Genomic DNA, 16,509 nt, shown 5'->3' with positions numbered 1-16,509 from the left:
TTAGAGGAATTTGAAATCCCACAAGTAACGCCGGAAGAAGTAAAGAAACCCTTGGGAGGTATGCAAAGGGGGAAGGCAGCTAGGGAGGATCAGATAACAGCAGATTTGTGGAAGGATGTTGGGCAGATTGTTCTAGAAAAACTGGCCACCCTGTATACGCAATGCCTCATGACCTCGAGCGTACCGGATTCTTGGAAGAACGCTAATATAATCCTAATCCTTAAGAAAGGGGACGCAAAAGACTTGAAAAATTATAGACTCATCAGCGTACTGTCCGTTGCCCACAAAGTATTTACTAAGGTAATCGCAAATAGAAAGAGGAACACCTTAGACTTCTGTCAAGCAAAGAATCAGGCAGAATTCCGTAAAGGCTACTCAAAAATAGACCATATTCACACTATCAGTCAGGTGATAGAGGAATGTGCAGAATATAACCAACCCTTATATATAGCGTTCATTTATTACGAGAAAGCGTTTGATTAAGTCGTAACCTCAGCAGTCATGGAGGCATTACGGAATCATGGTGTAGACGAGCCGTATGTAAAAATACTGAAAGATGTCTATAGCAGCTCCACAGCCACGGTAGTCCTCCATAAAGAAAGCAACAAAATCCCAATAAAGAAAGGCGTCAGCCAGGGAGATACGATTTCTCCAATGCTATTCACAGCGTGTTTACAGGAGGTATTCAGAGACCTGAATTGGGAAGGATTCGGGATAAAAGTAAATGAAGAATACCTTAGCAATTTGCGATTCGCTGATGATATCGCCTTGCTTAGTGACTCAGGAGACCAATTGCAATGCATGCTCACTGACCTGGTGAGGCAAAGAAGAAAGGTGCGTCTAAAAATTATTCTACAGAAACCTAAAGTAATGTTTCGGTCTCCGAAGAGAACAGTTTACGATAGGTAGCGAGGCACTGGAAGTGGTAGGGGAATACATCTACTTAGGACAGGTAGTGACCGCAGATCGTGATCATGAGATTGAAATAATCAGCAGAATAAGATTGGGCTAGGGTGCGTTTGGCAGGCATCTTCCCTCAAGAGAAGAGTGTATAACAGCTGTGTCTTACCAGTAATCCCCTACGGGGCAGCAACCTGGAGGCTTACGAGAAGCGTTCTGCTTAAATTGAGGACGACGCAGCGAGCTATGGAAAGAAGAATGATGGGTGTGACGTTAAGGGATAAGAACAGAGCAGAGAACGCCTTAGTTGAAATCAAGAAAAAGAATTGGGCATGGGCAGGGCATGTAATGAGGAGGGAAGATAACCGATGGTCATTAATGGTTACGGACTGGACTCCATGGGAACGGAAGCGTAACAGGGGACGGCAGAAAGTTAGGTGGGCGGATGAGATGAAGAAGTTTGCAGGGACAACATGGCCACAATTAGTACCTGACCGGGGTTGTTGGAGAAGTATGGGAGAGGCCCTTGCCCTGCAGTGGGCGTAACCAGACTGATGATGATGATGCTGATGCTGATGATAAACTTGAAGACATGAACAATACATGTGAGCTTCTTCAAGTGGGCGACCTGAGGGCTCCAAGGGAGGTCCCGGTCAATACTGACACCCAGAAACCGGTGATTTTACTTGTAGGAGAGAGGCTGATCATTGATACATACTAGATAACGAGACATCGCTTTTCACGTAAAAGCGACTAATGCACATTTTTCTGTTGAGATGGTAAGGCCTTGTGTGTGAAAACAGTCAGATGCTTGTGTTGCTGCTTTCTGTAGCCTTGCACGAACCTGCAGGCAAATGATAGCTGATGATGAGAGGCAGATGTCGTCGGTGTAGATTGAGACACTCACTGTTTCCGGCAGGAATTCCGCCTGCCCTACCTTCAGTGAACGTAGAGACTCGCCTCGGGAGCTGTGCTAGTACCACCGTTGCTTTCACGAGCAAGCAACTCCCGGCCCTCAGCTATCTTCATGGACGGGAAACGCACCGGCCAGTCGCTTACGGCGGCATGCAAAATCGGCCCTCAAGCAATCCACCCATTCTTCATAGTCGACCGCCTCGCCGGCATCCGCCTCCTCGTCGACACAGGAGCCGAGCTGTCTATTTATCCCGCCATGGCCGCAGACCGCCAACGCCGCAAGTCGAGACCTACACTCCACGCAGTAAACAACACTGACATGGCGTCGTATGGGCTCCGGTCCATAAGGTTAGATATCGGACCGCGTAGGTAGCATAGATGAGTGTGATCGCCGACGTCGGGTTTGCCGTACTGGGGGTGGACTTCCTCAGTCATTCCAACTTAGATGTGAGCGTCCACTATCGGCAACAGAAGGATAACGTGACCTGCAGTACGTGACCTGCAGTCCCACTCCACTTCATTTGGTATCGGTATGTTTCAGCCGGTCTCAGCGTACGACAAAATACTTGCTGAGTACCAGAAAATAACGGAGCCCGGAAACAGTGAGCGGCCAGGGAAACACAACGTGAGGCATGATATCACCACCTCCACCCCACCTGTCGCTGCCGAGCCATCTATTCTCGCTGGACGAAAGTTGGAAGTCGCCCGCCATGAGCTAGAACACATGCTTCAGCTCGGCGTTATTTGTCCTTCCTCCATCAATTAGCCTTCACCTCCACCTAGTTCTAAAGCTGGACAATGGTGACTGGAGGCATTGTGGTGATTACTTAGCTTGCAATGTGGTCACTACTCCGGGTCAATATTTCCTTTCCCACATACATGACTTCGGCGCCCATCTCGCACGAACAAAAATATACAGCATGGTCGATTTGATGAGCGCCTACCACCAAATTCCTGTAGAACGCAGCCACACCCTGAAGACATCAATTACTACTCCATTTCGCCTATTCCATTTTGCCCGTACGCCTTACGGTTTGAAGAATCGTGTCAACATTTCAAAGGTTCATGGAATAGGTTACGCGCGAACTCCCGTTCATTTTTGTCTACCTTGATGATATTGGCATCGCAACTCGCACAGACGACGACCACAAAGACCACCTTCGCCTTCGATTTGAGCGGCTGGATGAACACGGCCTGGCCTTTAGGACCCAGAAATGCATTTTCGGAGTTGAAACCCTGGATTTTCTCGTTCATCGCATTTCACCCCAAAGCATCCATCCACATGAATCACAGGTGGGGGCAATCAAGTACTTCTCCTCTATAACCTCATTCCGCAAGTTGCGCGATTTTGCGGGACTCACAAACATTCACAGGTGCTTCATACCATCATGTGCGCAAGTTCATCAGCCGCTTACCGACCTGCTGCGTCGTGACTTCAAAGAAAAAAAAACGCCTACCAGCCACTGGTGCTCGGAGCACGAACACTCCTTCCAAGAATACAAAGCACTGTTGCCGACTGCAGTGTTGCTGATTCTTCTGTTACCTGACGAGCCAATTTGACTTATGGTAGACGCGTCGTCCACAGCAGTGGGTGTAATACAACAGCAGCACAATGGCACAGATTAGAGTCAGCTGGGCTTCTTCTCAAAGCGTCTCAAACCTAAGAAATCTTGCTACAGCATTGTAGGTAGACAGATTTTGGCCATCTATTGCACTGTAAAGCATTTAATTTTTTTTTCTTGAAGGCTGTAGCTTTTACATTCTTAACGACCGAAAGCCGTTAAGCTTCATTTATAAGAACATTTCCTTCTCAGAAGGTAAGCTTCGCAAATTTATTTTATCTCCGAATTGTCTACGGACATCCGCCAGATATGTGGGACCAAAAATGAGGCAGCTCACGCACTGTTGTGGATCGGCGGTGTGTCTGCTGGCCCTGTGGATTTCCAAGATCTAGCCTCTGCCCAGCAAAACGACCCCGAGCCACCAATGGCACGAGAAAGGCTTGTCGCTCCAGCTTGAGGAGCTGCTGCTTCCGAACACAACATTGGTTGCGTCGGACCCAACGTAGGCGGCTCCTTACCCGTTCTTGACCCATAAGTTCTGGCGGCCAATATTCTATTCACTGCACGGGCTACGACCGCGACGACTTCACGGCTCTATGACAACAGATGCATAACAACGACATGCTGACACCATGACAACGGAAATATGACTATGGATGTCGACGAGTGTATGATAAAAATGACGTGACCATGACTGTATTATGAAATATGTATGACGACGAGGGTTTCTTCGGATGGGCGCAGAAAACGAAAGCAATAGAAAAACAGAACACAGGACAAGTGCTGTCGTTCTGCGTACGCGCCGATTCAAAGAATGCATTGATTCTCACCCGCCCAGCTTTCCAACTCAGTGCACGACGACGATGGCGTGACGAGAACGGTATGACGACAGTAGGACCATGAAGCTGAATTGATGATCAAGGCTCGACCACCAGTCAAATAACGGGTGCATGATAGTGTGACGAAAGGATGAAAGGAGAAAAAGGAACAGGAAGATCGCGAGACGCTGGCTGCGGCGTGTTTCCGGTGGTCAGCCATCTTAACTACTCTGACATATCTTGTATGCATATATTGTAAATACAGTCCTTTATACTCACTACATCCCCGTAACATATTGGGGGAGGTTTGGGGTACCACGGCTGGAAACGGAGCTTCACAGTGGACGTCGAATCTCCGTCCGCACAATGAATGTCGGTGAGCACGCAGGATCAACATCGTTACCGCTTCCAAAGTCATCGGCGCCAGCTGCGTCGCTGTCACCTTCAGTTGTCGTTGCGCTAGCCAAGGATCCTGGAAATTTCGGCGGGACTGATGGCGCCAACGTTGAAGAATGGATGGCTATGTACGAACGCCTGAGTGGAATCAACAGATAGTATCCTACGGTTATGCTAGCTAACCTGTTGTTCTACCTAAGAGGCGCGGTAAAGTGTGGTACGAAAACCACGACGAGAACCTAACCAGCTGGGACCAATGCACATAGAAGTTGACAGAGTTGTTTGGAAAACCAGCGCGCCGTAAAACTGCTGCAAAGCAGGCACTGCCCTGCCGTGCCGAATCCGGCACAGAGTCTTATGTCTCGTACCCCCAGGACGTGCTGGTACTATGTCGTAAAGCCGATAACGACATGACAGAAGCTAACAAGGTCGGGCACGTGCTTGGGCATTTCTGACGACGTCGTTAAGCTGCTCATGTGCAAAAGAAGTTCTACAGTTGATGCTATCATTAAAGAGTGCCGACAATTCGAGCAGGCCAAAAGTCGACGCGTCTTGCAACCATTCACGAGACTTCCCAGTAGTGCCACAACGTCGGCGTGTGAAGAACAACCCGCACAGTAGCATGCGTCGCCATCAGCGCACGTGGTGCGAATCGTTCGACGTGAACTGAATGCGAAGGTGCCCGCAGCTTTCTGTTCACGTAGCCTTGATGCTACCAGTTTTTCAGTTCCCCTCGTAGAAGCTATTGTTCGCCAGGAACTTGAAAACATTGATTTACATTCTCTCTGTGCTGTCGCGAATCCCAGAGTTAACGGACGCCCTTCTACTATTTTCGCTCCACCCCGACGCTTCGCTCCGCGTTATCGCAACCCGACTGAGTGGAGAACTGCGGACGACCAGCCGACATCTTTCACCTGTCGCCGCGTTGGTCATGTCGCCCGACTCTGTCGCAACTTGTGGCCCTCAACACCTCGCACCCGACCAACCTAAGCCGTTCTGATGGAAATACCCGCAATGTTTCGCCCACGGCCGAGTCTAAGAGCGCCGACAATTCTGCTCGGAACACGTGGTATAGCCGCTCACCATCACCGTGCGGACACCAGTCTCGTTCACCTGTGTGACGTTTAGTCAAGCTTCCCACTATGACAAAGTGTTGTAGAACACATGGTGTAACTGGTTAACCAATTCAGAGATGAAGAAACTTCACTACGAGTCACATTAAAGCAGCTACTTATACTCCAATTTGCGAAACCACTGATCCACGTCTTTAGCAAAGGCGTCTCCTTGATAGACCACTGGCATTAATATAGTTTGCACTATATTGTGACCAACACAGCCACCCTTGTATAACAACTATTTCAACATTTCCACAAGACCATTTCAAAGTGATTCTGACGTTTACTTTTGGCTTTCCCGGTATTTAGCGTGCTGCTATCTGCTATCCCGGTATTTAGCTAGCTGCTAACAGGGTTGTTTCAGAATTGTCCGTATCATGTGAATGACATTTGAAGCTCATGGACTCTTCTATAGTTCAAGGAATGCTTTTCTATGAAGTGCATAAAAAAGTGTTCTACCAATGAAGCCCGCTGTGTCGAATTGGTACTACTTCAGATTCACGCCAATTGCACAAGTATCATTATCTACATTCGATTCCTAGATGAAAATGTTGGCATGCTTAAGTTATTGTCATGTGAAGGCGCTCATTAGTCACCGGCATTTGGGACCGATCGTTAGCAGAGGGCGGGGATTCTCAGCACGGGCAGTACTCATGAGCAAAAGCACTGAAGAGGATGACAGATGAGGAAGCGCAGGAGAGGGCGACCTGCAATATCGTTTCAATCCTTCTCTATACTTGCCACTGGGGACGAAAAGGGAGCCACCCAGCGACCTAACAGCTTGTCACTATGAGTAGAAAACGGTAGGTGTTGAGGCGGTCGACGTTGACAGTGTCTCGTCCACGATGATGCATGTCCGGAGACGGTTCAACGGGCTCCATCACGTTAGTGATGCGAGATGTGCGTTCGAAGATGCGGTACAGGCCTTCATACTTCGGCAGTAGTTTCGACGAGAGCCCGGGCGCAGTGGAAGGGACCGATAGCCACACAAGGGCTCCGGGGAGGAATGGGGGCGCAGAAGTTGTGTCATGGCGAACGCTCTTCTGGCAGTCATGGGCATTTGAAGCAAAGGCCCATGCGAGATCACGACATTCTTAGGCATGTCTGGCTGTAGCATAAATAGGTGCACACCCAGATGCATCTTGCTTGTACGGAAGGATTGTGGCGATCATCTGGGACGGGTGCTAGCAGTACAATAAGATAAAGGGTGAAATGCCCATGGTGCTGTGACTGGCGGTAATGTAGGCCTAGTTTGCGAAGGGCAGAATGGCATGCCAATTTATGTGGTTGGAGACTACGTACATTGCGACCATGGGCGCTATAACGCAAAACGTTTCCAAACTTTTCTATTCCAATTCTATAATCAGCTCTCCGCGATTGGCCAAAAACTTTTTGGGACCACCCCCACTTCACCTGTCTCTCACGGGACGTCACGAAAAACAGCGATAGCTCCCTATCTGATATGATGTGGACACACTAATTATGCATGATTTGGCCGAAAAAAGAAAAAAATGTTATTTCTGATTCGATATCTTTTCGCCATCAGCCCCAGCCTATTGGTCAAAAGTTTTCAGGCGGCACTCACTTCCCCTGCCTGTCACGCGACGTCACAAAACCACAAAAGCCCACCAAGCCAAACTGACGTGTACGCATCAAAAATGCCTTACTATGCCGAACAAAGTTGAATTTTTTTCTGAATTGTCGCAGGCTGCCCCGTTCCGAAAGGAATAAAAGATGGCTGCCGCCGATCGCTCAGATGCTGGCTATTCGCACCTGCCGGAGACCATGCGTTTATTTGCGTATAATAAAGCTTCTTGCGTGGCCGTGTAACGTTTTGGAGCACTTTCGGCATGTTTACAACCTCGTTCTGCCAACTCTTCTTTGCTGAAGATCCGTTTTAGCGTCATTCTTAGGCTTCAGTTACATGCCGTCGCCGCCGCTGCTTCCAAAAAGCTTCGTCAGGGCGATATGATGGTGGTGAAATTTCAGCTGAAACGTCTAAAATATGAAACTACACCTACAAACTGCACAGGTCCTTCAAGAACATAGGTTTAGGTAACTCGGCAATGGTCCGCAGTTTGGCTGGATCGGGGAGAATTCCATCCTTGGAGACGACGTAACCTAGAACTGTCAGCTGCCAAGCAGAAAATCGACTCTTCTTCCGGTTTAGTTGTAGCCCTGCGCTTGTCAAACACGTTAAAACAGACCGGAGCCGTTGGAGGTACGTGGGAAAGTCAGGAGGAAAAACAGCAACGTCGTCAAGATAGTACGAGCACGTGTGCCACATCAAGACGAGCAGAACTGTGTCCATCATGCATTCAATCGTTGCTGGCGCATTACAAAATCGAAAAGGCTTTACCTAAAATTCGTATAAGCCGTCAGGTCTGACAAAAGCTGTCTTCGGCCGATCGGTGATCGGTGTCTGCCATGGGTATTTGGCAAGGACCTGAGGGCAAATCTAGAGAAGTGAAGAACTCTGCACATGGTATAATGTCAGTCTCGTCGTCTATGCGCGGGAGAGAGTAGACTTCCTTGCGAGCGATCTTGTTCAGGTGGCGGTAGTAAACAGAAAACCGTACAGAACCATCTTTCTTCGTAACTAGGACGACCGGGGCTGTTCGAAGGTAATCATCTCGAGGCGAAGCAGATCATCGACTTGTTCGTTGATTACACGACGTTCAGCAGGAGATAAACGATAGAACTGTGCCGCAATGGCAGTTGCGGGACAATATTGATGCCATGTGTAAGACTAGGCGTCCGTCCCAGGGAAGATTGGCCTACATCGAAAGAAGAAAGTAATTCTTCATGAAGCCACAAAACCTGAGGCCGCTGGGCTGGTGTAAGCTCATGAGGCAATATAAAAACAGAACACACCACTGAGCGACAGCTGACACATAGAAACGACAGAAGGCACTGGAACTAGCACAGTCATTATTTTTGGGCACGTCCATAACTTGCACGTCTTCGATCACTGCTACATTGCCAAGACGTTCCCCTCGGAGCAGCAACACAGAGTATGGAAAGGGCTTGCAAAGCAAAAATGATGCAGCAGCCCTGTGTGATGTCGACTGTCGTATAAGGCAGCAGTAGACCTTTCCGTGTGATATAGCGGTCAGATGGAGGCAGTAGTTCAACAGGGTCTGAGATTACGCTGCAGGATATGGGCACGATCGTTGAGGCATTCGGATGAATGTGGGTGTGTCGGCTTGGAAAAGTAGTTTCCTCGAATGTGAATAATTGTAGGTGAGCGGAAAATCTAACAGCGGCGAGGGTTCTATTGCGGCCCTTGAACATTGGATAACGGCATTGTGAAGCGAGAGAACATTCCAGCCGAGGATAAAGTCATGAGAGCACGAGGAAAGGACAGGACGTCGGCAACGACAACACGAGCAGCGCAAGCCACCAAGGGGTGAACATGCTGAGCACTGGCTGTGCGGAGGGCCAGTCCACAAAGGGGCGTCGTTACTTTCTGAAGTAAGCGGCAAAGCTTAGTGTTCATAAGACATACGGCGGCACCAGCGCGCACTAGTGCATATGCGTGAACACCTTCAAGAAAAACTTCGATTACGTTCGAAGGACTGCGGTGAGATGTTGCACATTTTGGCCTTGTCGCAGCCCTCGCCTCTTGGACTGCTACGATTAGTTTTCCTCTCCTGACTTACGGGGCGAGGTTGCATCGGCGACAGTGAGCGACGTCGTGGAGCAGGTGAACGGCGGGTGCTTGCGGCCACGCGCAATGTCGGCGACCTAGTCGACAGGCAGCCGCAATAAGGACGGTTGGACTGGGTTGTCACGGGTTCTGCGGCGCCAGGTGGCTGTCCGCAATTGCTAAAACGTGTGACGCCACCAGCGTAGCCGCAAGCAAAGCATATTGGCAGGTGTTCGGGAGTACGCCACGTTCTCGCCGGGGCAGCTCCCATCCATGCCACAGGACGCGTTTTAGGGGCGGCTGATGACATGACTGCACGGTGGGCGGCAATCGAGGCCTAGGCACGAAGTCGGCAGAACAGAGAGCCATACTTGAAGTGAGTGGCAGGCTCCTCGCGACGACTTCAGCTTAGCTGAGTGTTGAAGCCGCCCCGACGTGTTGGGGTGGCGCAACGAAGCTTTGTGTTACAGCCGCCGCGACCTGTTGGCGTGGCGCAACGACGCCAGCGTAGCTTAGTGGTGCAGCCGCAAGAAGATGTTGGGTCAGATCTGGCAAGACTTCATCGATTTCCTGGTAGGTCGCGTGACGGAGCGGATGCATCAAATTAGATACATGCTGAAGGAAATTTGGCGGCTGAGTGAAGGATATCAAGGAGACCTGGCGTGCAACTTCCTCCCGAACGAACGCTTTCATTTCAACAAGCAACGTTGACTGGTTGGAGATGGTAGCCAAACTAGCAATGAGGTTGTCGTGCGAGGAAGGGGGACGTGTCAAAGAGCGCTGCCTGCGTAGCTCCTCGCAGTATTGTTATAGTTTGATTACGTCTGTCACTCACTGAGCATCTTGGCAAGTAGCATGTTGAACTCATCGTCTTCTGTCTATTTTAGGACATTTCTGATTTTGTCGCACTCCGACACCGTCCCATTGACTTACACAAATCCAGCACATATTTTATGCAGATGGTAAATGATTCACCCTTCTGCTGTGCATGCTCTCGCAAACGCGATGCCGCTCGAAGCTTGCGCACAGCAGGGCGACCAAAAACTGCGACCATAGAGGTCTTGAAGGAGGACTACGTCGGAAAGCCGGTCTGATGGTTGTTGTACCAGAGACTTGTGACACCGCGAGATAGAAGAGAACGTAGATCGGTTTGGTGGGATCGTCACATTGGTACTCCGCGCTTACAATTCTATATATCTTCAACGGTCCTCGACATCGGTATCGTCGTTATTTTGGGGGCGCGTGTTAAATTGTAGGATGGATGTGGTTTGCAGCGCCATAAACACGCACTCACGATATGTTTTGCAAATAGCGCTGTTCCCACGAAGCGCGAATTTTAATTCTACAGACAGTCTGTGCACAAAACGAGAAGAAATTAAAAAAAAAGCGCCACAAAATCATCCTCTAATATTAGCCCTTGTGTTCACTGCATTACTTTGTGATGATTGCTTTAGTTATCGGCACTCTGTCAGGCTTTGTGTGCCTTTAAGCCGATCCCCTAGGCGACTATGCATACTGATCGTCTGAAACAAACACATTTCACATTTAAATATTATGCATGCAATACTTGCCAGAGCCCCCTTCTCCGTTAGGTGCTGTGATCATACGTCTGCAAAAACATGCACGATCACAATTTCCACTAACTAGAAGTTAAGAAAAAGCATGAGTGAGCAGATATATACAAAGACACTGTTTGCTTACCTCGTTAGCAATATAACCAGATCTTTGCCAGCTGTATGTCTTCTATACTTCGTAGCTAATGTTGACTTCCATTGGAGAAATACTTGGTTTATATTCGCTAGCCTCCCATTTCTCACAAACAGAGCTTGACTTTCATCATGTGATAACTTTCAAATGAAGGAGAAGACATTGACTTTCATAAGTAATTGAGACAATTTAGACATAATTCCAAGTATTCCCAATAGTTAAATTGGTGTCGGTTCAGCTTTACAGGTAAACGAAATAAAAATTCAGGATACAATGTGCTTGGTTCGGTGAAACATTTGTCAATTACTATACAAGGCTTTATTAAAGTGATAGAAAACTCAATTTTTTCACATTAGTAATTACCTAATTCGAACGCGAACATTGATCGAAGCATATAAAAACAAAATACATTTGAATGAAATGACTGATAAAAAGATGGATGCGTGACCTGTTGCGGTTCATTCGATATGAGCACTATAAATAACTTAAAAGTAAATGTTGGCTTGTTAAGCATAAAGCGCTCACATACATCGCCACATGTACGAAAATTTCAACTTGTGCGCGTCATTTTGGCGACATAGACTACACTTGTACGAGCACAATAAAGCGATATTTTAAGTTAATAACTGTAATTTTTGTACCTCAGTGTTGGGAGTTGTCCACAAACAAAAATTCGTTAAGCTTATCAAGAACGCTATGGGAACTTTCACTTCAGTTTCCAGGCCTAAATCATCGTTTTCCAGTTCAAGATACCATGTAGCATATAGAATACGTTTGTAATTAAGGGACTGAAAAGCACGCGTATTTAGAATGTACCTTATTTAGAGAAAAAACATTTGCGTTTATTACCGCCCCTATATTGTGTGTGAACGAAACATGTACAAATATTATTCGGACGGAAATTATACGCATGCATGAGGCACATTGAGTGAATCGTCGCCGCTGTAACCGTTGTAGTGCTCTCTCGTGGACGTCGTGTGCACGATTCGTGCGCGGAGGTTTAGAGGTTCTCTAAAGAACGGACGGCAAAGAGAACTGGGCGCACCGTCAACACCATGCTCAATAGCCTCAATGAGGGAGCAAGGCCCACGTTCTGTTCTCCGCTGCTTGCACGAAGGTTAAACGCAGACAATTTATGCACATTAGCGTCCCTGCTGAGCTCATCTGGGTAGGCTACGGCCTCAGCCATGAAAACGTAGCTGACGCTACCTAAGATTGCTCTCGGCAGTGAATACAGTCCACTGTGCACTGTTGGTATGTTCCCGTGCAGGAGCAAATACTGCTGCTGGCATCTCCAGCTACGCTGCTGGTACTGCAGGCTGCTTCCGACTACATGCGCTTTATTTATTTATTTATTTCGTGTGCCCTCAGGGCACGTGCCTCAGGGCCAGGGGCATTAAAGAGGGGAGTGGTTACATCAAATAAAGAAAAGAAAGTACAGTGCAGCAAAATGGTTATTAGTACAGACATAGATGGCTCTTGGTTATACAATGTTATCTGAGTGTTCTTGGAGTGCTGGTTAATAGAATGAACTACGGTGCACGCAGTGCAGTAATACAGTGTTCCGGTATTACAAAAACAGTGATACAATTGGTAGTACAAAAACATGAATGAAATGCTCCAGTTTATACAATGTTATCTCATACTGCCATGACATGCTGATGGTAAATCAAGCAGTCTATCCCCCACCATAATTTCCGCGCTTGTTCGATTAGTTAAATTATTGTTCTTGCGGATAAGAGTGGCACATTCCCAGTGGACATTACCTAGCTACCAAAGTTGGTATCAAAGAGGCTGATTGAAGAACAACACAGGTCGTTTGACTCACACACTATGCGCAAGGTCAGCGTCACCCCTCCCCAAGGTTACTTCGAATACGGTTAGATAAACCGATAGAGACTCAGTTAGCCCTGAGAATGTGCGTGATGCATTCTAGAGCACTAATTGCAATATAAATGTGGCGGAGATGTTGCAGTGAATGTGGACGTTGGTGCGATTACCATTAGCATTGTGCCACCATCGCCGCGGCACGCTTCTCGCGTGGACGGCCGCGCACGACCTACTCGGTAGCGTGTCCAGAAAGAAGCGCGAGCGAGGAGCGCACGCTTTTCGTAGCGCTCGCACGCACCGGGGTGTCATGAGTTTCGAAGACCAGCGCAGGCTTCGAGGCGGCGGCGCTATATGCGGGCGAGTGTTCTTAGGGAAGCACCAAATAGAAATTCCGCTGCAGTACCTGTCCGATACATGCCTCGTTTAAACAGCGGCAATATGCTGTGCTGCTAGGTTGATGCAATCTAAACTCAATGCCGTTAACTGCCATCGTGATATCGGTTCCTCCACTTTTTTTTTCAATGAACGTCTTTTTAGCTGGAAGCACCTCGATTGCGCTGGGTATGAGCGGCTCTTCAGTGAACAACTTGCAGCTTATGTAACTCAGTATGTGCCACGGTAATCCAGTATGACCATGGGCTTTGTGACGACACTGCAGGTGTTTTTAAGGAACGTTACGTCTATGTACGACCGATGGTGCGTCGTGGAGGCATTGACCTTGGTGACAAACTAAAGGCCGAACCTTTCCAAGAGCAATGCCAAGATCCACTTTTGGTCGGGACGAGACATATCGACGTTAAAGTCAACCACAATGACGATGTGATTGAAGTCCACCGGGAAGATCCACCGCAATATGTCGATCATAAGGTCTTCAAGGTCTCGCGTTGACATTCCGGGATAAACGTATACGGTGGTGAGAACGATTCCGTCCCCAGTCTGTGCGGTGCACGAATTGGCACAATCAACGCCAAGGCTCTCGCACGTAATCGGCAAGGCATAAGGCACAACGGCCACACTGTCGTTGTTCGAGTAGGTCGCAACGCATATACCCTCATCCATTACCCGTTTTGACACGTCTGGCCTCAAATGCAGCTGGGACACGTACGTAGGTACGATTTTGCGTCGTGCTTAAGCTATTTTACCTATATAGACGCCGCCATCGTTTTTCCCCTCACCCATCACGAAACGCTAGAAACTAGCCTAATGCGGCTCCGCTGAAAAACTCCGCGGCCTCTTTATGAACGTTATGCTGGGCACTTCCACAATAATGGAGCACCTCCAGTGATAGTAGTCAATGTGGCTATACAGGATGTATCACGTAACTTGTGCTAAGGATTGAAAAGAAAGTGGTAAGCCGAAGATGAATGAAACCAACGCAAAATGGTTTGCCGTCATGTGGCGCTCCTTAAAATAACCTTTTTTTAGATTCCTCTTTATTCGATAATTCAGTAAAATGAATTATCCAAAGTTTTAATATTAACTTGAGGGCGAAGTACATTTCGTTGAGTTGCAAATGGGAGTCAGAAACAACCGATCCAATTTTTTGTGGCAATGACATGCTGCGTGGTGATCTTTTACGGCGTTTAAAGGAATCCCGTGATATTAGAAATACAACCAAGGGGATGCGCCCATGCTCTATTGTATTGCAGAGCTCTCAATAGTGGTTCGCGAGAAGGAACCATGCGCGTGGACCGTGGCGAAGTTAGCGGCGGCGGCTATAGGCATCGGCTTCACAGTGCGTCAGCATCTTTGCTGGAGGCACACGGAAGGAAGCGCCGTCGTCCCTGATGAGCGATAGGCTCGATGCATAGTTGGGAGCGCTCCAGTAGGATAACGCAAGAGCACAGCCACGTGGTTTTATTTCCTATTTTTGGCCTTTCATTACACGCCGAAAGAAATCGCTACGCAGAGTGTACGTTGCCACAAAAAATTCAACGAAACGCACTTGATGCTAAAATGAATATAAATGTTGGCGAATTCACCTTAGTTATTTCACTAACTAAGCAGAATATAAAAATTGACGGCAAACCAAACGCAACCAATTTAAAGCAAACAAAAAAAAATCAAACAACCATATGAAGCAAACATGACGGCAAACTATATGCCTCTGGTGTCATTGAGCTGCGACTAACCACTTTTTTTCAATGCTTGGCATAAGTTACGTATTACACCCTGTATCGGTATGAATGTGCGTTCGTGTGTGCGTCTGTGTGCGCGCCTGTGCGTGTGTGCACTCATACGAGAATTGTTCGCCTCGTTCTTCAGGTATATTTTACTTCACAGCGTAACTGAATTGAAACTGTCGGCTATAGAATAGAAGGCTCAGGCTAACAGCCCAGAAGACGACAGCGAATTGTGCAACAGCAAGAAGTTCTGATCATTTGAAATGTTTAGGCGTTTTTTCATTGTTTCACATCGCATGGAGAATTAAAGCCTGAAAGCGTTGTGAAAAGATAATAATCTGCAGCCCCATGAGCAAGAGAAAGCTGAAACCATAAAGAAAGATAAATGACAGATGTGCGCAAGCCACGTCAATGACCAATTTGACGGTTGTCAGGGACGGACACTACACTTCTGTTCGCTAACAGCCAATGAGCTATCGCGAAGAGTATGAAAATTCAGGCTATTGCGCGCACACAGAAACAGAGCCTATGAGACATTAGGCAGCAGTTCGCCGCAGGCCATTAATGTTCCTGCATTCCACAGCAGCGCACTCTCAATGCCATCATGCAGTGAAACAGTTCGATTCATTTAAAAATGGCGATACTGAGTGGGCCACGATGACATAAGCGGCACCATCATCAACTATCAGATGTGGCCTCCGGCCGATCAGCCGCAATGACGTGTCCCAAACGGTTGCCGGCTTCAGCTCCAGCAGCGCAGCTGGAAATAATTGTGTTCCCAAGACTGCAACACCCCTAAAATATAAATTGCTTCTTTAGTTGATGCTGTGTGAATCGACTTAAGCTTACTATTGGTGGACGTACTCAATTTCGCACCTGTGCTGCTCGTATATATATATATATATATATATATATATATATATATATATATATATATATATATATATATGTATATATATATATATATATATATATATATATATATATATATATATATATATATATTTGACTACGGTGCTCCTCTTTATAGCGGGAGGCATAACAACATTGCTGATCTTACGCACATCTTCAGCTTTCTGACTGCGCTTCTTTCGTAGGATTTTTCTTGCGCCGAAATTTGTCCGTAAGTTGTCTTTATTTCTGATGCACGATCACTTCCAAGACATCTTTCGTTTTGTGGTGCTTGAGCAACTATAAACTGCTGGGAAAGCCTTATCAAAATGTTTTCACGACACTCTCCCTCACATCTGCTCACACAAAACCGTTTGCAGGCACACAGCAAACAGATAATTAAGGACATTGTATTTAGAAAAGAAAAATATAGCAGTGGCAGGTGGAAACTTGCCAAAACACTAGCCTAAACAAAAGAATACTTTCTTGCGGCATGGCCTCATTCTTTCACACTCAACATTTGATCACAGTTGAAACAACTCATGAAAGCGGTTGATTAAAACGGTGGACTCCTGTCCCGTACAACATTTCCTGTGTACTTTC

The 16,509-nt window shown here is 47.3% G+C and overlaps 1 protein-coding gene across 3 annotated transcripts in view; it reads right to left on the bottom strand.

The window, feature by feature from the left end:
• LOC126534455 (uncharacterized) overlaps positions 1-16,509 on the bottom strand; it is a 74,068-nt gene that overhangs the window by 35,084 nt on the left and 22,475 nt on the right. For all 3 annotated transcript variants that reach the window (XM_072289192.1, XM_072289190.1, XM_072289191.1), the window contains 2 exons: positions 11,057-11,202; positions 10,927-10,964 (listed from right to left, as the gene is read on the bottom strand). In XM_072289192.1, the coding sequence (XP_072145293.1) occupies positions 10,927-10,964; positions 11,057-11,202 (184 nt within the window). The remainder of the gene's footprint in view (positions 1-10,926; positions 10,965-11,056; positions 11,203-16,509) is intronic.

Source organism: Dermacentor andersoni, chromosome 7 (genome assembly GCF_023375885.2).
Source record: "Dermacentor andersoni chromosome 7, qqDerAnde1_hic_scaffold, whole genome shotgun sequence".
In the NCBI taxonomy this organism is placed as follows: domain Eukaryota; kingdom Metazoa; phylum Arthropoda; class Arachnida; order Ixodida; family Ixodidae; genus Dermacentor; species Dermacentor andersoni.
Note: the sequence above shows the minus strand (reverse complement) of the source record. Positions and strands in the feature narration are given on the sequence as shown.